At 42.1% G+C, this 19,239-nt stretch overlaps 4 protein-coding genes and 1 long non-coding RNA gene across 6 annotated transcripts; 2 read left to right on the top strand and 3 right to left on the bottom strand.

Annotated features, from left to right (window-relative positions):
* Positions 1-165: 165 nt before the first annotated feature.
* Pex10 (peroxin 10) lies at positions 166-1,416 on the bottom strand. The gene is made up of 2 exons (XM_017138442.3): positions 1,004-1,416; positions 166-945 (listed from the first exon to the last, which is right to left on the bottom strand). The coding sequence occupies exons 1-2, from the start codon at positions 1,274-1,276 to the stop codon at positions 319-321; spliced, it is 900 nt and encodes a 299-aa protein (XP_016993931.2). The 5' UTR covers positions 1,277-1,416; the 3' UTR covers positions 166-318.
* Positions 1,417-1,745: 329 nt separating this feature from the next.
* LOC108055155 (E3 ubiquitin-protein ligase RNF10) lies at positions 1,746-5,773 on the top strand. The gene is made up of 4 exons (XM_017138400.3): positions 1,746-2,521; positions 3,359-4,837; positions 4,898-5,052; positions 5,110-5,773. The coding sequence occupies exons 1-4, from the start codon at positions 2,419-2,421 to the stop codon at positions 5,551-5,553; spliced, it is 2,181 nt and encodes a 726-aa protein (XP_016993889.2). The 5' UTR covers positions 1,746-2,418; the 3' UTR covers positions 5,554-5,773.
* Positions 5,774-5,871: 98 nt separating this feature from the next.
* On the bottom strand, positions 5,872-7,834 carry LOC108055157 (Phosphocholine cytidylyltransferase 2). The gene is made up of 3 exons (XM_017138404.3): positions 7,609-7,834; positions 7,073-7,396; positions 5,872-6,664 (listed from the first exon to the last, which is right to left on the bottom strand). The coding sequence occupies exons 1-3, from the start codon at positions 7,720-7,722 to the stop codon at positions 5,966-5,968; spliced, it is 1,137 nt and encodes a 378-aa protein (XP_016993893.2). The 5' UTR covers positions 7,723-7,834; the 3' UTR covers positions 5,872-5,965.
* Positions 7,835-8,697: 863 nt separating this feature from the next.
* Positions 8,698-17,046, bottom strand: Pcyt1 (Phosphocholine cytidylyltransferase 1). 2 transcript variants are annotated; one of them, XM_017138401.3, is made up of 4 exons: positions 16,836-17,046; positions 11,153-11,765; positions 10,104-10,427; positions 8,698-10,040 (listed from the first exon to the last, which is right to left on the bottom strand). In XM_017138401.3, exons 2-4 carry the CDS (start codon positions 11,681-11,683, stop codon positions 9,312-9,314), a joined length of 1,584 nt encoding a protein of 527 aa, XP_016993890.2. In that variant the 5' UTR covers positions 11,684-11,765; positions 16,836-17,046; the 3' UTR covers positions 8,698-9,311. The 2 variants fall into 2 exon arrangements, with proteins under 2 accessions (XP_016993890.2, XP_070071498.1); XM_070215397.1 differs by lacking the exons at positions 11,153-11,765; positions 16,836-17,046 and adding an exon at positions 10,493-10,647.
* LOC138913080 (uncharacterized) lies at positions 13,572-15,175 on the top strand. Its single transcript, XR_011418655.1, has 3 exons — positions 13,572-13,830; positions 14,515-14,688; positions 14,738-15,175. It is a non-coding gene; the product is annotated as an uncharacterized lncRNA (long non-coding RNA).
* Positions 17,047-19,239: the final 2,193 nt, after the last annotated feature.

Here is a 19,239-nt window from a genome sequence, read left to right as displayed (position 1 = left end):
CCATGAAATTTTGAATTCATTCAATTCAATAATAAATTCAATTAACTGAATTTAAATTGAGTTGAATTTTAATTTAACTTAAAATTCAAAAAACCATTTGAAATGAAATTAAATGACATTCAAATTCATTTTGATTGAATGGAAATTTCGGAAAAAAGCAAAATAATTCATTGAATCCATTCATGCAGGGCTCTAATTGGAATAAGTGTTCCCATCAGAATAATAAAGTATATGAATAAAAGTATTCATTATACATGTACTTTATAGGTCCAAAAATACTCTCCATAACACATAGAATAACACAACCTTAATCCAATCTTAGGCATAGTTCTGTAGTTGTATCACTTGTGACTTCTTCAACGACTCCCGGCACAAGGGACACTCGTCCCGCTCCTCCAGCCACCCGAGCAGGCAGCTCCAGCAGAAGATGTGTCCGCAGGGAGTCAAACTGCTATTGCTGCGTGGTTCCAAACAAAGAATGCACTGCGGGGCATCCGGATCTGCATCCTTTTCACTCGATCCCCGTTGCAGGAACTTCTTGCCGACCTGCTTAATCTCCTCCAGCTGCTTTCGCTTGTGCTCCCGCCAGGCATCCCAGCCACTGATGGCCAGCGAAACGCTGACCTGCAGGAATGTGATCACCCCCAGGATCTTGTAGCCGTAGAGCGAGAATTCCGGCTGCAGCCAGTGGCGGATGAGGACGTAGTTGATGCCGGTGGTGCGCTTGGACAGCTGGTACTTGCCGGCGTCCAAGTAGAATAGTGATTTGTGCAGGGCCTTCACATAGCTGGGCGAATGCCTCAGTCTTTGAATGATCTTCTTGAGCTGCGGCTTGGCCTCCTCTCGAATCTCCTCGTGCTCGGCCACATAGGTGTCCAGTTTTTGCAGCAGTCGCTGGAACAAGGAGTCGCCTCCAAACTCCAGGACAATGGCTATGAGTTGCAACTAGAAATAAGAGGAAATCTTAGGAATTTTTATATAAAATGGGTTTATATTTACTCACCAACCGACTGGGAATCTGCTTGTAGTTTCCATCCACCTGTATGATCCCCGTGTACTCCTCGCCCAGCGTCTGCAGGCTATTGGCCGAAGCGAATCCATGGTAACTCAGCTCCGCCAGCAGCCGGCACATCTGGTTGTACTTTATCCAGTTCCTCGGTCCAGTGAGACGCAGTACATCGGAGAAGTCTTCGGCCAGCTCGTTGGTGTACCGGGCATCCTTCTGCACGGATCTCACGATCTCCGGCTGCCGGGCACGGGCATTCCGAAAGTCCATGGTGATGGATAGTGAGTGGTTAATGGAATGTTGAATTTAACATATTTTAGCCAAAGGCCGATCAAAGTGCGGCCAAGATAACAAAATCAGCTGTTTGGTGTGGGTTGACTGCCTAATTGAGAGGGCACTTTAACTAGGAGTATTGTAGCGATATCTTTCAGCACTGAATTTTAGAGAGGAAAGTTATAACGATAGTTAAAATAATATATGGTTAATAAATTTAGTTTTAAAAATACAAAACAACTGTATTCATTCACATTTAAAAAACAGTATTTTTCATTATCGAATTAAATGTTGATCTAAAAATTAATCTTATCCATCAATAGCATCAATTAACATTTTTATTTATTAAACACGATCCATATTAAAAACTTCATAGTATAAGTATGCAATCCAATTTGCCATTTGTTTTTCAATCAAAATTACTTGTAATAATTTGCATATTCAATAAACCCATGCGATAGTTTCAACAGTCACGACCCGTAACCGTCCACCTCTAGCTCACGAAACCACACTTTCCAACACTTACAGTCAGCCATTTTTCACTAGGCATCGCGGATGCTTTTTCTCCCTGACCAAAGGATATTTGGTTTTTCCATCAAAATTCGTTGATTTCGAGACGTCAAATCGAAACCCCCCATAAACGAGATTGTCTACCGGCAGCGTGTGTGCAATTGGCAAGTGGATATTGTCGGAAAGGGCAAGTTTTAGACCCCGAAAAAGCAGCCATCAGCAGACGTCACACCTTTTCAGGCCACCACACCAATACGATTACAGTTACTAATACCACGATCCACAGACTAATCCAACAACAACAAAACAAGTGCTAGCAAAAGAAGAAGAAGAATTAGCAAAAGCAAAGTCAAAGTACTTAATTTAGTACTTTCGCCTCGAATTTAACTGCATTTCCTCGCGAAAGCCGCATTGAATTTATTTGGAAATATTACGCAAGTACTATTTCTAGTCGTACCCGTTGGTTAATCATGGCTCAGTAAACATGAATCCGCAACGAGAATACTTTGCTCAACGCACTCCGTGTGGAGACCAAGGCAAGACGCAATTAGCTGCCCACTGGCAGCTGCCCATCTATACTAGTAGTACTATTTCCGATCCCAAGTGCCCCCATAACCATAACAACAACGATGGACAGCAACAGCAACAACAACAGCAGCAAGAAGCAGCCTCAATCCTCCAATCATCATGCCAAGTCCTCGTCTGGTGAATCATCGCAAAGGAAGTCAAGTGGTGGGTGTTTTAATATTACTCTAGATATCTACACATTTTTTCCGTCCAAAACTGATTTTTCCGGCTTTTTCTTATAAAAGATAGGGATATCTTTGATTCTTGACGACTTCTTGTTTTAATATCATATGATTCCATAGTATTCTCGTCAAATATTTTGGGAAAGGATCATATTACAACATAACCTTTGTAATGAAATAGTTTTTTAGGACTACTGTAGTCGATATTCACCCAGTTATTCCACAGAACTGTAAATTTTCTTATACATGATAGGGTGTCTTTGATTCTTGACGATCTGTTGCTATAGTATCATATGATACCATTTTAAATAGTATTCCCATCAAATATTTTGGGATAGGCTCATATTACAACATAACCTTTAAGATGTAATAGCTTTTAAGCCTAAATCATGATCAACATGACAAATCCTCGTCTAAAGATCCTAATATATTTGGAATACTTTATGTAATATTTCCTTAGATCGAATGTTCTTAATTTAAAATGGTATTCCCATCAATAGGATATTTGGGATAGGATCATATTTCAACAGAACCTTTAAGATGAGATAGTTTTTAAGACTAAATCATGATCAATATGACAGATCCTCGTCTAGTGAAACTTAAGATCCTAATATATTTGGAATACTTTATAAAAAATTTCCTTAAATTGAATGTTCTTAGTTGGTAGATTAAAAAATATTTCGGATTAAATAGGATTTATTCTCTGGTTATAAAAATTATCACTTAATTTTAAGGGAATTTATGGATATGAAAGGGAATTCTCACTTTCCACCTATAACCTATTAATATCCTTACTCACCCTTCTCCCTCCCTCTTCCAGACGTACATGCCAACGGCAACAAGCAGCGGAACAACCGCCGACGGGAGCAGCTTCCCACACCACGCAACGATCAGCAGCAGCGCAGCGCCAGGCAGCAGCAGCAGCAACAGCAGGCCCAGCAGCCGGCCAAGCTACGTCCGAATGTGGACAAGCGACCGAGGGCTCGCGGGGGCGGGGGATCATACGATTTCCCAGCATCCCGCGGCGAGGACGGCGCTCCAGGCGGCTCCCGACTAGCCTACGCCGGCGCCGGCTACTCACGTGGCGGTGACTTTGACCATGAACTGAACTCTGTGTACGCACAGGGCAGCAAGAAGCAGAATCTGAACCATCTGCTCAACTTTCACTGCGTGCCCAGGGAACTGGAGCGCGGGCATCACCAGCAGCAGCAGCAGCACGGCCACCTGGGCGTCCGAAAGCAGCGCTACAACAAGGAGCAGTTCCTGCAGGCCAACTGCCAGTTCGTCATTCGATCGGGGGCCAAGGCGCAGGTGAATGGCTCGCCGGATACGCTCATCGATTGGAGCTACATCGAGCAGATCAACATCCAGACCACCGAGGAGTTGCAGTGCCCCATCTGTCTGTATCCCCCGGTGGCGGCTAAGCTCACTAGATGCGGACATGCCTACTGTTGGCCCTGCTTACTGCACTATCTCTCGCTGAGCGACAAAACCTGGCGCAAGTGTCCCATCTGCTATGATGCCATTCATGCTGGAGATCTGAAAAGCTGCACCATCGAGCAGCAGATGGATTGGCAAGTGGGCGAGAGAATTACCTTTCATTTAATGCGGCGCCGCAAGGGCTCCATGTTTATTGAAAAGCATGCTGCAGGTTTGGGCGAAACCTTTGAGCGATTCCCCTTCGTTTCGGCTGCGGAAGAGGCTAGACGCTACTCCAAGTTTCTAATAGCCAAGCGGTCGGATGTGGGCGCCATTATCGAGCGGGAGCGTTGCGAACTGCTAGCCGAATCGGATGACTCCTGTCCGGAGGATGTGTTCATCCAGCAGGCGCTTGTGATGCTTAAGGAGCGTGGCGAAAAGTTGGGTCTCGAGAAACTCGATCCCCGAGAGGAGGAGGAGGAAGTAGCACAGGCTCATAGCCTAGAAACTGAAGCCAAGATTGATATTGAGAAGCCAGACGATGCCTCCATCTCCTCGGGAGAGGTATCATCCAGCAGCCTGAGCTGCTCATCAAACAACCACAATAAATATTATTATTTCTACCAATCCAACGACGGACAAAACATCTATTTGCATCCCTTGAATGTGAAGATGCTGCAGGCCTGCTATGGCACCTTGGATTTGGGTCCACTACTCATCGAGGCGCAGATCGTGCAGATGGAGCAGCACTCTATGGACGAGGACCATCGTCGCAAGTTCACTTGTCTCGGTCATTTGCCTTTGACCTGCCAGTTTTCGGTTGTGGAGGTCGAACTACAGCCGCCAACTGTTTCTGGAGGAATACTCAAGCTGTTCAAAGGTGAGTTTAATTTTTGTTCATGTGAATATATAACCTAAACCACATATTTATTTTCTCTAGAGGATATTCTTCATCGCAAGAAGGAGCGCCTGCGCCGGGATCGTGAGGAGCGTAAGCGAGAGCAGCACATCAACGAGATCAATGACCGCCAGATGGGCAAACTAATAGCCAGTGCAGCTAACCTCAACCTAAGCTCCTCCCATGAGTTTCCCACTGTAAGTATCCATTAACTACTTATGATTTTCATTATTAATGTATAGTTTTCTTTGCAGTGCGGCTTCGAGGAGGCTTTGCCCAGTCCCAGTGGCTCTGTGCCCGTGGTTATCAGCCACCAGGAGAGCAGCTCCCGCTACTCCAGCGTCACTCAGGCCAGCGCCAGTCCCAAGCAGGAGCTGTGGCCCACTATTGGAAGCGGATCGCCTGGCAGTGGTGGTGCTGCATCGCTGGATTTCCAGGTGGGCGCCTGGGGACGCTCGGCTCCGCCGCCGCCACGTGCTGTTGTGGCGCCAAAAACCGGCGAAGAGGATTCCGAGCAGCGATCTGTAGGCCACTGGGGTTTGGGAGAACTTCTAGTAGGAGCCTTGGACCAGAAGAAGCAAAAGGTAGGAGGCGGAAAGGCCAATGCAGCTGCTCCCGCTGAATCCAAGAAGCAAAAGAAAGCCAAGGGCAAGAAAATGGTTCCCCTGTTTGCCACCGGCATGAACAGAGCTCCATGAAGGATTAGAGTAGAGCATCGAAGTTATCAAGTCTACAAGATTTATTGTACTTTTTGTTTCGATGCGAATATTTCAACGTTATTTCAAATAACAAACACGCGATTGTTCTTTCATTAGGGAGGATTTGAAAAATCATTCAGCTAAACTATAATTTAACCCAACTTATATTCACATTACTCACATAAGCATAACCAATAAAGGCAGCAAGTAAAATATCAAATGTTATAATCTTTTTTTTGATTTGTAAATCAAAGAGAATCTATTTTAAACTGGTGTTGATTGACATTCAATTGACCCCTGATTGTTGGTTCTTTCGCTAGCTGTAGCCCCAAATGGAAGTATTATTGAATTACAAACAAATTAATTTACATTTGAAAGGATAGAAAGAGTGATGATGGGAATTTAAAGGTCGTCAGTCGCTGCGTCGCTCGTACTCGAGATCTTCAGCTTCCACCTCGTTGTTGGCACTTGGAGAAGGGTTCGTTTGAACGCGTCGCCTTGGTTTTCTGTTGAGTGAAGCCCCCGTTCCCGCTCCATAATCCGGCGGCAGCTCCATGTACTCATCCTCGGAACCTGCTTCTCCATCTGTTGTATCATCGCCGTTGATAGAGCCATTCGGACTGCCCGGCGGACTTAGAGCCTGAATGAGCCTGCCCTTGGACTCGTTCCACAAGCTGTTCAGTCGTTCCTTTCCAAACAGCAGCAGGAAGGCATCGATGAACTCGCGCGACTTCTCCTCCCACTTGGTAATGATGTCCACCTTCACCTTGGTCAGCTCCCGCTTTCCCCGTGTCTTCAGCTCGTCCATCTTGTTCTGCAAGCGGAATTTCTTCTCGGAGAGAAACGACACATTCAGCTCCTTGGCCGAGTAACCTCTGGCCAGATTCCGGCGCACATACACATCGTAATCCTTGACAATCCTGGCCACTATATCCGAGGTGGACACACCCTCGGTTCTCTCGGTGACCACAAACATTCCCTTGGCCTTGAAAGGAGCATAGATGTCGTCGAGGCCGCCAGCTCCATAGGGCAAGTCATCGTGGGCCACAAAGTCGATCTTGTGCTCATTGAGGTACTCCTCGTTTATTGACCAAGGAGCATTGGGGACGATCTTTGGGAAAATAAGGAGAAGTATTATTACATGGATATTTAAAAGTTAAACAAGATAGAACGCTATTGTCGGGTTGGTGTGCCGACTATCTAATACCCTTCACTCAGCTAAAGGAAGTGCGAGGGAGAAGGATATATGAAATTTAATTGCACATAACTTTTTAATGGGTGGTCCGATTTGAAAATTTTCTTCTACATTTCGATAGGTATAAATATTCACAACAAAATTGCATTTATACTTCTCGGAGATCTTTAAAGGTGTGGGCGCCAGACACATTTTAAAATCGTTAGTGGGCGTTAGAGTTCTCCCTGTTACATACTTTTGCACGAATACAATATACCCTTTTACTCTACGAGTAACGGGTATTCAAATATTTATAATTATCCTTTTATCCCCCTAGAAACTCACCTCATCCACATAGCGACAGTGGCGCACCGCCTCGTACCGCTCGAATCCATTCATCACGGTGCGTCCCTTCATCCGGAGGGTCAGCTCATCATTGCACACGCCCACGATGAGATAGACATTGGGAAATATGTTCTTGGCCTGCATTAGCTGGCGGGCGTGACCCTGGTGGAACAGATCGTAGATGCCATCGGAATAGACCCGCACCCGACGATTGGTCTTGCCGGCTCTGGCCATCTGATAGGTGATCCTCTGTGTATAATCACACCGCTCCAGTTCCAACATGGCCTTGTCATCGTAGGAGAAAGGAGCTGGCTGGCAAATGTTCTGGAAGAATAATAATAGATTAAAACCCACGTCCTTTTTTGTAATTTAATTTCTATAAAAACATACACGCGAATTCTTAAGTTTTTCTTTTTAAAACTCTTTTACCCTTTCATCGAGCTTTTTATCAAAAAAAGAAGCAATCCACGCGAATTCTTAAGTTTGTTTGCACGTGTAATTTAATTTCTATAAAATGCCTCATCGTTTAGACTCACAAAATCCTCGAAATCCATGAAAAGCGGCAACATCTTGAACTCCAGCGGCGATGTGGGCGTGGCCGGAGCCGTGGACACCGGTGATGCCTCCTCCTCTTCGGGCATTTTGTCCATTTCTTACACAGAAAATATATTAGCTCTAAGTACAACACAGAAGTGGTCCGCTCGAGGGGCTTTCAGCCGGACGACTGATTGTATAAATTGAGACGGAGCCGGCATAGAACACACCAGTCTACTCTGTCGAGGATTGTCGAGTTCTGAGTCTCTGAATCTGAGACTCTGAGAGATGTCCGCCAACTGCGCACTAGCGGCGATCAGAATAAATTGGCGGCAACTGGTGGCGAATCAATACAATTGAGTCCGGAGGCTGGCGAGGCACACGACTTGGTTGCGCTTGCTTCTAGGCCCGGATTCATTGCTCATCTTCAATTGCCGCAAATTGAGGCGCAAACAAATAGGAAGCGGCGACATGTCGCCTGACTTGGCACGGGTCCGTCCGCCCATCCATCCATCCGATCAGGCGATGGGCATGCAGCAGCTATATATAAACCGCAGCGCTATTAAACAAATCAGTGAACCGCTTCCAGCCGGTGAATGGATTGCGAAGGGGAATTGGAATGGGCATGGGTGTCCAATCAAGGCGAACGGTTTCATCATCGGTGGCGGGCGCAAGAATTCCGCAATTGCCATACATAGGCGAATGAATCGGAGGCGCAATTGCTGGAGAAACATTTGACTACCCAAGCTTGTGGGAATGATGCAAGTATTAAGTGGATAATTAATGGGGATTCACTATTTTTTTTATGCACTTTCATCTAAGTTTCATAAAGAGAAGGAATCTACGCGAATTCTTAAGTTTGTTTGCACTTGTAATTTCATTTCCATAAAAACATACACGCGAATTCTTAAGTATTTCCGTTTAAAACTCTTTGGCGAGATTTCTAACAAAATAAGAAGCCATCCACGCGAATTCTTAAGTTTTTTTCGGACAGCTAAAATTTAAATTCCATGAAAACATCCACGCGAATTTTTATGTTTTTCGTTTCAAAAGTCTTTTTACCCTTTTAGATTTATCCAAAATTTAACAAATTTATTTTTTCGATTCAATGTTTATTTTTCAAAAAATATTTAACAAAGCATTTGCAATAATTCCGCTATTGCCAACTGTTTTTCTTGTATTTTTTTCGTATTTTCCGAATGCGTTTTGTTTGGTTTTCTCTACAATTGGTTGGTGTTCTTGTTGTTGTTGTGTGTTTTTTGTTAACTTAGTTTAATGTTATGCGAAATAATTTAATATAAATATTTCTAGATATTTTGCGGCACCTGGAACTTATTTTTGGTGCACAATCCGCCGAGTGCCTAATACAAAAATGAGTCTTTTCTGCGTTGGTTGCTTGTCCACAAACCCACACACAGCTGAATTAGCTACAGGATTCCCTCGATTCTCAGAAGATTGAATGATGGAAAGGTGGTTTCTTTTGGTGTGGAGGAAGGAGGAGAACGCGAGTGCCAACTAAAACTAGGGGATTACAGTACCACTTAGGGCTAGAGTAAATAGAAGTGGCTTCAGCCTGCGAGTGGCGATCCTGGGGCAACTCTAGATTGCGAGTGCCCATCGAACTAGTTGCAAACAAGTCAATTTACAATAGCTTCAAAGACAGTAAGAGAAGAAGAAAAGGTCGGGCTGCTGTCCCGCACTAGAATCAATCGCTGCGCCGCTCGTACTCCGCATCCTCCTCGCCATCCGCATCCACTAACTCCGGTGATCGGCTCTGCAGACTCTGGTAACTGCGACGGGCCAGGGAGGAGCGCTTCTGTTTGCCATTCAGGGAGCCACTGCTGCCACTGCCCTCGCTTAGCTTCTCGGCCAGGTAGTCGTCAATAGTTTCGCTAAAGTCCTCGCCGCCCTCCGTATCATCGCCATTCACCGATCCCGACGGACTGCCCGGCGGACTGAGCGCCTGCAGCAGCTTGCCCTTCGACTCGTTCCACAAGTGATTGAGGTTCTCGCGTCCGAAGAGCAGCAGGAAATGGTCGATGAACTCGCGTGACTTCTCCTCCCACTTGGTGATGATGTCCACCTTCACCTTGCTCAGCTCCCGCTTGCCGCGCGATTTCAGCTCGTCCATCTTGTTCTGCAGCCGGAATTTCTTCTCGGACAAGAACGAAACGTTCAGCTCCTTGGCCGAATAGCCTCTGGCCAGATTGCGGCGCACATACAGATCATAATCCTTCACAATCCGCGCCACAATGTCCGAGGTGGACACGCCCTCGGTTCTCTCGGTGGCCACAAACATGCCGCGCGCCTTTAGCGGAGCATAGATGTCGTCCATGCCATCGGTTCCATACGGAATGTCGTCGTGGGCCACGAAATCGATTTTGTTGTCGGCTATGAAATCATCGGACAGCGTCCACGGTGCATTCTGGACAATCTGCAAGGGGCAAACAAGCGTGTTATTCAGTGATAAATCTAATCGAAGCAAGGGAGAACCCACCTCATCCACATAGCGGCAGTGACGCACTCCCTCGTATCGCTCGAAGCCGTTCATCACGGTGCGTCCCTTCATGCGATGGGTCAGCTCATCGTTGCACACGCCCACGATTAAGTACACGTTGGGAAAGATGTTCTTGGCCTGCATTAGCTGGCGGGCATGGCCCTGGTGGAACAGGTCGTAGATGCCATCGGCGTAGACCCTCACGCGGCGGTTCGTCTGGCCGGAGCGGGCCATTTGGTAGGTGATCCGCTTAGTGTAGTCGCAGCGCTCGCGCTCCAACATGGCCTCCTCGTCGTGGGAAAAGGGCGCCGGCTTGCAAATGGTCTGCAACAAATATAAAACTATTAGTTGGGTCTTTTTAAGTGGGCTTTAGAAAGTCTTCTGCCTACACAATCCTCCTCTATCTTGTTACACATGGCTAATAATTCTTCTTATACGTATAAAATATATCACTAATATTTGAATAGTTGTTTGAAATGACTTATAGAACTGTTAGGTTCAATAGGTTACTAAAGATTGTTAGCATTGTAAAATATTTGTGTAAAAAGCTATGAATGTCTGATGAAATTTATAGCTTTGATAGGTTTTATATGCCTTATAAATAACATTTTAAGCAGGACATTTAAAGCATGTAAATCGTATTTATCTATAAGTTATTTTTATAAAAAATGAATCCCTAATAAATACAATTTTTTATTCCATAACTTACAAGTTATATAAATTAGATAATCTAATAAGTCACTAATATTTGGAAATTATTTTAAATGATTTATAGATTTCTCAGGATACTATAGATTATAATATAATAATTATTTCTGTTACAGGACATTCAACGCATGTAAATCCTATTTATCTATAACTTATTTTCAAACAAAAATGAATCCCTAAAAAATAAAATTAATGTATATCTGATGGAACTTATCGAATTTCAGGGTTTTCTAATGCCTCGTAAACACTATACATATTTAAACAGGACTTTTTAGGCTTATAAATCATATCTAATCATATCTTAATCCCTTATCTTTATCCCAAAACCTTTAAATGCTCACCGCAAAATCGGAGGCACCGCTGCCGTTGAAGAACTGCTGCGAGGTGGAGGCGGGAACCACCAGGGGCTCGGGCGACGTCTGCTGCTGCGGCACGTACTTGCGCTTGACGCCGCTGAGGTAATCCGACGTGGAGGCGCCGGCGGCGATGGTGGGCAGCAGGTCCTCGGCGGCTGCCGCTTCGCCACCATCGTCGGCGTCGCTCTGTGAGATGGTTCGCGTGCTGTCCCGCAGGGTGGTGGCCGCAGTGGTGGGCTCACTGGCTCCTCCCTCGCTGACCACGAGGACGCTCTCTAGCTGACCCCCACCAACCCCATTCGATTTGGACTTTGCGGGGCTATTTGTGCGCTGATCCAGGACCTCCGCCGATCCCTTGGTGGACGAGGGCATGGCAATGGCTGTCTCGTAGGTCCGCTTCCGGGTGGTCAATGTGGAGGCGACTACGACGGGGGAGGAGGAGGCGGTGCTGCTGGGCGTGGCCGGTGGCGATGTGCTGTTAATTGTGCTTTTGGCGAGTATCGATGAGGTGGCCATCGCAGCGAATGTTTGGGAGCGGCAGTTTTAACGGTTTCGCAACACGGTGACACGCAGGAACAGAGATTCAATTCACTTTCAGCTGGAAAAGAGAGGGAAAATTAAATTGGTTAAATAAAATATAGTAAATCAATTGGATAAATATTAATATTGTTTTATTTCCTTTTATTATTTTCCCAATTTACCAGATTTATTGAAATTAAATCATGGAATCAATATCATTAAAAACCCTCACAAATATTTTTGTTGGTAAAATTTCGAACATAACATAACCCACCATTATGAAATTTGAAAGTTTTAGTTTGACCATTATTTTCTTTATTTTTGTGAATTTTGTTTTAGTGGCTAAACGTCATTAATCAATGTTATTTATTCATTAAATGTTTTCATAATCGGTGGTTCCCCGTTGCCCTTTGTTTTTCTTGTTTACTTGGTAAAAAAAGGTTTGGTACCATTTCTTAAAATTTTCCTATCAATTTCTACCTTATCTTTAAAAAGAAAATAAAATTTTTACTTCAAAGACCCAATTCAAATTGTTTTCCCATTAGTTTATTATTTAGGTATACATTAAATGGTACGCACATGTTTACTTAACAATTTATAAATAAAAATCCAATAAAGCGGTAAACATCTTGAAATAAACAAAATTATTTTTAAAATTAAATTGCATGCATTTGTGCATAAACAAAAACACATTAACTTGTTGAGGTGGTAAACAGAAAATCTTTTTTTTTATCCATTTATGAGGTGTAGCTTTTTTATGTGATAAGATATCAGATATCTCTTTTTATTAACCCAATTATTTAGAATTCGAGTTGCAAAATTTGGAATTATTTTTCGCTGACAGAAAACGTGACACCTGACCCAACTCCCCCTGCCACGCCCCTTTTACTTCCAAGTCGAGACGCGGCCAAAATCGATTTCGATTTTAATTGCCAAACGGATGATTTAATTTGCCACGCGCATCGAACCACAGAAATTCCCTAGAAATAAAGCGCAACTGAAACCGAAACAGAAACAGTTGGTAAACAAAAACAACAAGAGGCGAGAAGAGTAGGTAGGTGGGTAATAATAGAAACGTAGTATTCTCGGGAGCAGAGTGAGATGAGCAACTGAAGCAATGGGGGGGTGGGTTGGAGGGAAAGGCGGAAAAGTGGGCGACCGAACTAGTTCCGAGTGGCGCTGCACTTTACGTAAACAAGGGCAGACGGAACATTCGATGAACCAATCACCCAAAACTGGAGCCAATCCTCTACTGCTTTTCATGGTATACTATTTGAATCTCGGAAAAAGATTAATATTTTAGCTACCGGGAATTTTCTTGCGCTCATTCAATGACGAATTTCCTGAAGGTCGTCCAAAATCAGTTTTTGTGCCAAAAAATATCGATGCTGTGTGCGAAATGATTTAACAAGATCGTCATGTCGCATAATGGGGGCATATTTCAGTGATTACTATTTTTCGTATAATTATAAAAAAATATTTCGAGAAAAAAAGGACAAAATTAGACAAAAATTTTAACTAAAATAGTATTATATTTTTTAAATGTTGTGTCTTTTAAGCCAAATAATGTTTTAGTATTTGCTTTAAAAATATTTATGTTTATATTACTTGCAAATTTTATTTTATAATATATTTGTGTTTGAGAAACGTCTACATATATAGAATTTTAATAAAAATATTTTTATAAATACCTCTTTAAATTAAACATTTTTTTGTAATTATTTTTACTTTACAAAACATTAAATTTTAAGCTATGTATGTCACCCACTGTGCGGTCAGCTGTCTGGTGCGTGGTTAACAATAATTTTAACGTAGACAAACGATTTCTCATGTTTATTCATCATGGCACACATATCTATTTATCTATGTGGCTTACGTCGGAATATTTCTTGGCATTGGGAATACGTCAGAGTTTTCTACACATTTTGCTTTCCTTATCTTAAGATCCCCTCACCCTAGCAAACCAAACCAAAACGATTAGCGAAATTCCACTTGGAGACTCCCAAAATGAGCTGCATGGTGTGTTATTTTTGGGAGAGTTTTTTTATAGGTGTTGTTCAAGGTTTAATCGAGATCTGAGTCACTTGCAAACCGCTTTCAGTTCAAGTTCAAGAGATAAAAGTCCGAATAAGATGGGAACTGATGTAAGCTTTCTTGGGGGAACCAACCAAAATTTATTGAGCCTCTTAAGCATGCTAATTCTGTTGCCAAGCTGAATTTCGAGTAACAATTCAGCCATCTCCACCTGCGATACGTCGTAAGTCGACGTCGTACGATTTACAGTCGTTCCTCAATATAAGTTCACTTTTCAGCTCTTTAAAAATTGTGAAGGTTATTTAATAACATTTTACATAACTTTTTTTTATTCCTCAAACTTTAATCAAACTAATTATGAATAATAACAATATAAGTCACTATTTTCCTTCTAACATCTCCGATAATAAGAAATATTCTGAGAAAATCATACAAGTCATTCATTGCTCTCATAACGATAAAATGGTTTCTCTTGTTTCTGATATTATTTTAAAATTTCTGGAAAAAGACTTTTTTTTTTTAATTATTGGAAAACCAGAAGTGAATTATTGCAGCCTGAAATCACTTTTTTATTTTTTTCTTTACTCATAAGAACGGAAGTTTATAATCAATGCTGTCAAATCGGCTGAGATTATAAACAAAAATGATTTAACAATATGACTAAAAGTTTGCATGAGATATTAAATCACTTCTTATCATGATGATTATTAAAAAATGAATATTATAAAAGGGTAAACTATAATAATGCCAACATATCTAATCTTCCTTACGAGTCTCTACTGTAATGACTTCAGCTTTTTCACAAGAATGACGATGAAACGCCTCCAGCGAAGTGAATCGAAAGGTAAACAAAACCCGGAGAGAGTTCCATTTCGAAATGCGGGGGTGGACGAGTGGCCAAGTGGACGAGAGTGGACAAGTGTGGGACCCATAAAATCGATTGTCAAATTGCCGGGCTCTAAAAGCAGGTGAGCGATAAGATTTCCCTCTACCTGCTGTTAACTTATCTGCGAAAAGAACAATATTTGTGGGTGACGGGCGCTTCCGCTGCACTGGAATCGCAAATCGCGAAAATCGAAACACGATAAATGCTTTTGGCGGAAACGAGCGGTGTTTCTAGTACAACTACTACTTCCAGAGATAAGACGAACACAGGCTGAATTATACTTAATTATAGTGAGCACATAGCAAACTCACTCTCCAAGCCTCATAATCGGACGGTCCGATCTTGCCAGCCTGGCAAAACGGATGGAAATGGAAGGCAAAGTTCCCTATCAGTACGGGATTATTTCTTTATACTACCTAGTAGTACCTCGTAAGTACGTTTTTCCCCAGACGAAGGTCAGGCTAACCCTGTGACTATCAAATGTGTGAAAGAACTAGAAAGATGATTTTTAAATCGCCTGATTTAGTGTTATTACTGACATTACTAGCTTCTTTTTGACTTTCATTAAAATTATATTTGATAAGGAACTATAGGGCAATTTCATAAGATTGTTTCTTTGTAATAACAACAAATTTCTTTTAAAACTATAATACGAGTTTTAAAAGAAATTTGTTGTTATTACTCAAGAACTGTTTAGTTCGGTAAATATTTGATCAAATGGAAAAAATCACACAGATTAAACCTCTCTGTAATACAAACTTTAGAAAGGAACACACATATTTTTCTGCCATTATACACTCTTAATTGTTGGAATAATGATAGCTGTATTATTTTCGTACACTTTTTGTGTTACAAATGCGAGAACCGGATGTGTTGAGATTATACGAAATGATTTATTAAATTAGATCATCCGAGGAACGTGATCTCGTCATTAATAATTTGTTGTTTTTTGTTGATTCACTCTATGGACTATGCACTGTACCACATATTTTAGTATGGGGTTAAGCTTTCTAGCAGGCCAAAAACCTTTGGCGAATCTCACGGTGTAGTAGGAAATGATTTTGGAGTTTGCCTTTTGGCAGCTCGTTCGCTTTTGGCCAAGAGCGAAAGGTTGAAAGTACAGTTCTGAGTTGCGAACCCTCGAAATACATGGGAATCTCGAGGTTTATTCAAATCTCGCCTACGTACGAGTGTTTTCGCCATTGATAAGCTGCGATCGGTGGACAATAATACAATAATAGACTGAACGTGGGGTGTACTATACTCTCCAGTACTCTACATATATTTCCAGTGATAACCTTGTGGGGTCTTATCATTAATGGATGGAATACGCCGAAAATCGAGTTGACGTCAACTGTGATTTTTGGATGCTACGTGCTGGAATTAACTACCACTATCGTTTGGGGAACGGGAACTGTAAGTTACCTATAGACACGTTTTTCTGGGTCACCCTAAGAAAAAGTTTACAGCGGTTTAGGGCTTGAGAGAGAGAGGGCGAGATAAGATTGTCTGCATTGCACAATTCTAGGGCTAGCTATCTCTATCGCACGCACACGCCTACGCATTAAAATACGAATTTCATTGAGCAGTCGAAAACAGCTGATTCTGATTGTGCGTGTGATCTCTCCAAACACGCGCACCCACTCTCGCGCTCTCTCTCTCACTCCCCCTCTCTGTTGTGTTTGTTTGGCTGGAAAAGAGCGGCCACGCAACGGTAAAAAGGCGCTTGGGAAAGTGGAGCAGGTGACTAACACTTGCCCCATGGGAATGACGCTGCCGCCTGGGGAAATCGTACGATCGCAGGGCAAAGTGCGGCCCCGGATGACGCGTCATCGAGAGCGAGAGAGAGAGAATGAGGGTGCTTCCCCTGCTTTCCCCACCTGCTGCAAGTGCAGACTCAAAAATCATACGACAAGCATGACGTGGCGACGGCCAATTAATGGCGTCGTCTTGCCGGCTGCAAAGAGCAAAAACAACAACAACCAGGAGGAGGAAAATCGATAAGCCGCGACAGCGCAGCAGCTGTTTGCCGAGGTGGAGTAAACGGAGCAGGCGAGGGGCAAGGGGGCGGTGATTATGTAAACAAGCGCCTTGAGGAGCAAGAATCCAAAACGCACATTGCCCGAAAAGAATTCAAAAAGAGAGCTCTCTCTTTTTCTGCTCACGTCATCGGCTCTCCCATTGACCCGCATTGAAAAATCACAGCAATCCAAAATAGTTTCCACTTACTTTCCACTTTCTTCCAACTCGAAACGGAACGGTTCTTTCGTTTATCGATTGGTTCTTTTTGGTCTTCTCCTGGTTAAATCTTCGAACTCAAAGCGAAACTCGGCTTTCAGCTGGAATGACACACGCACGGAACTCGGAACACTCGTCACTCGGTTTGTTGAGTTAACAACTTTTGTTGTCGGCCGCAAACGCGATTTCGATTAATGCGAGGCGAACGAAATTTTTTTGTTGTGTCGGCAGTGTGACCGTGCCGAGAAGAACACCAACTGGCCTGAAAATAAATACCAGTTCTGTTTCGAAAAATACCATTTACATACCATTACATTTAAATATTGGCGGTATTCCCCAAGTTGATGAAATGAAAAAAGTCAAGGGGAACCACCCAAATAATCGTGGTTGCATAATACAAAAACCCGTTTAACAAATGCAATATTTTTATTATTGTTATTGTTGTTTTATTATTGATAAAAGAAAAGATATAATCATAATTCAAATTTGGTTGATAAGCGATATTTCAAATTAATTTTAGGGTTTAAATATGATTTCATAGTTTTTCCAAGCTTACAAGCTTTTCAATTTTGAGTTTAAGTACGATATATGTATTTGATTTATGTAATGAAAAATAGTTGTCTGGTAATTAGTAATATTTATTCTTAAATAACTAACAGATTTTCATGAAATTACCTGAAGATATTTTTTTTATAACTCAAAATGTATGCTTCTTTTACGACATGTTTCAATTTTACATTTTAAACAGAAAACATTCTTTTCAAATTTTTAATCCAATCTGCCTTTGGATTTGGTTTTTCATTTTCCTCTTGTTCTTCAGTCAAAGCTTGTGACTTATACTTTTTTAGTTCGCCTAACACATTACAGATAACACTGTGGTACCTTTCGAGGTCTGGTTCGTTTACGCAGCGAAACAAATTAACATTATCCGTAAACAGTTGACATAGATTTTCTTCCTCTAGGTGGCACTTAAATCTCTCTACAATGATGATCAACAGAACTCCAAGGTCAGTCGGCTCCTTGTCCTTCAGTATAGCATGTACCATTGTCGTTTCTACTACGTTTTTCAGTTTAGGAATTTTTATCGCTTTGGCAGATAGAAGGCCAGTCATCAATATCTGCACCTTTCGGTAGTAAGGATTCGTTTCAATACTGCAGCGCTCCCAGTCCGGCGCCCAAGCCATGAAACTTCGTTGATCGAAAGGTTTTATAGTTTGCGGAATTGCGTACCAAGGAAAAGCTTTATAAGTCTGTCCTGGCAATAACGGATCCGGCAAAGGCCATTTGCTGTAGTCGAATTTAACAACGGGCAACCATGTTAGTTTATAATTATGCTCGTCGCTAAGAAGTTGGTAAACATTTTTAAAATACATTTTTTCATAATAAAAGTCTAACATATTTTTAATCCAACTCCTAAGGGCTTCGCGATTTAGAAAACCATCCACAATAGCTTGATGCTCAGCCTTCTCTTCAGCTTTAAGCATTACAAAACCCGGCCGATCATTATCCCGGATTGGTGTTAGCTCAAACGGAAATTCCAAGTTGACATGAAACTCGTATTCATTTTCATCGATCTGCCTTAAAGACTCGAAGGAACAGCCTACATTAAATAGGGTTATTATGTGTATATAAATGACTTTCAGATGTACATACATGTACATACCCATTATTCCATGGCTAAAAATTACGCCTTTACAATTAAGTGCTCGCAGTACCAATGCTTTTAAGTCCCATACACCTTTTGGGATTGCATTTTGTTTAAGATTCTTGTCGATCAGATCCCCAACAATTTTATTTAATTCCGCAGAGAACGATTTGCAGGGAACGTCCGAGTCCGACATTGTACTTTTCGATTCGACAGCCAAATTTAAAATGATCCATTTCGTTCGTTTCGGTGAGAAGTCGGCTCGGCAGAATGCGAACGGAGCGTTTATATGGTATTCCCCTTATTCCGAAAAATTCTGCGCAGTTTGAAATTGTAAGCACTGGCCAGTGAGCATGGGTGTCGCTAAAGGGGTTTCCAGCGAATTCCCACTATCTACGATTTAAATTTCGTAATCATTTATACATAAGTACATTTTAAATCGAGTACTACATTTTAACAACCAAGATAATTATGATAGTAATATACTGTAATCCCCCTCGTAAAGTTTCTAGCTACACCTATGATAGAGCAAGAGCAGTCCAGGAAGATCGGTTTACTTTTTTTTTTCCTTTATAATTTCGAGCAGACGTTGACAAAAAAATGGGGTGTTTGAAAAGCACATTTCAATTCATAGGAAATATGTATAGTAATACATATGTATACAATGTATACATATGTAAATAACTTCAAAGTCAAAGTTAAGAAAAATTTTATGATTATAGCGACATTAAACTTATTAAAGTTTTTGTT

This window comes from Drosophila takahashii, chromosome 3L (assembly GCF_030179915.1).
Source record: "Drosophila takahashii strain IR98-3 E-12201 chromosome 3L, DtakHiC1v2, whole genome shotgun sequence".
Classification (NCBI taxonomy): Eukaryota; Metazoa; Arthropoda; class Insecta; order Diptera; family Drosophilidae; genus Drosophila; species Drosophila takahashii.
The sequence above is the reverse complement of the archived record's forward strand: the minus strand, read 5'-3'. Positions and strand labels throughout refer to the sequence as shown.

Excerpts from the sequence above, each read along its gene's own strand:
- Pex10 (XM_017138442.3), bottom strand. The coding sequence starts at position 1,276 with ATGGACTTTCGGAATGCCCGTGCCCGGCAGCCGGAGATCGTGAGATCC. Across the intron at positions 946-1,003 it reads AGCAGATTCCCAGTCGGTTG|TTGCAACTCATAGCCATTGT; the intron begins GTGAGTAAATAT and ends TCTTATTTCTAG.
- LOC108055155 (XM_017138400.3), top strand. The coding sequence starts at position 2,419 with ATGGACAGCAACAGCAACAACAACAGCAGCAAGAAGCAGCCTCAATCC. Across the intron at positions 2,522-3,358 it reads ATCGCAAAGGAAGTCAAGTG|ACGTACATGCCAACGGCAAC; the intron begins GTGGGTGTTTTA and ends TCCCTCTTCCAG. Across the intron at positions 5,053-5,109 it reads CCTCCCATGAGTTTCCCACT|TGCGGCTTCGAGGAGGCTTT; the intron begins GTAAGTATCCAT and ends TTTTCTTTGCAG.
- LOC108055157 (XM_017138404.3), bottom strand. The coding sequence starts at position 7,722 with ATGGACAAAATGCCCGAAGAGGAGGAGGCATCACCGGTGTCCACGGCT. Across the intron at positions 7,397-7,608 it reads TCATGGATTTCGAGGATTTT|AACATTTGCCAGCCAGCTCC; the intron begins GTGAGTCTAAAC and ends TTATTCTTCCAG. Across the intron at positions 6,665-7,072 it reads ACTGTCGCTATGTGGATGAG|ATCGTCCCCAATGCTCCTTG; the intron begins GTGAGTTTCTAG and ends ATTTTCCCAAAG.
- Pcyt1 (XM_017138401.3), bottom strand. The coding sequence starts at position 11,683 with ATGGCCACCTCATCGATACTCGCCAAAAGCACAATTAACAGCACATCG. Across the intron at positions 10,428-11,152 it reads GCGGTGCCTCCGATTTTGCG|ACCATTTGCAAGCCGGCGCC; the intron begins GTGAGCATTTAA and ends TATTTGTTGCAG. Across the intron at positions 10,041-10,103 it reads ACTGCCGCTATGTGGATGAG|ATTGTCCAGAATGCACCGTG; the intron begins GTGGGTTCTCCC and ends TGCCCCTTGCAG.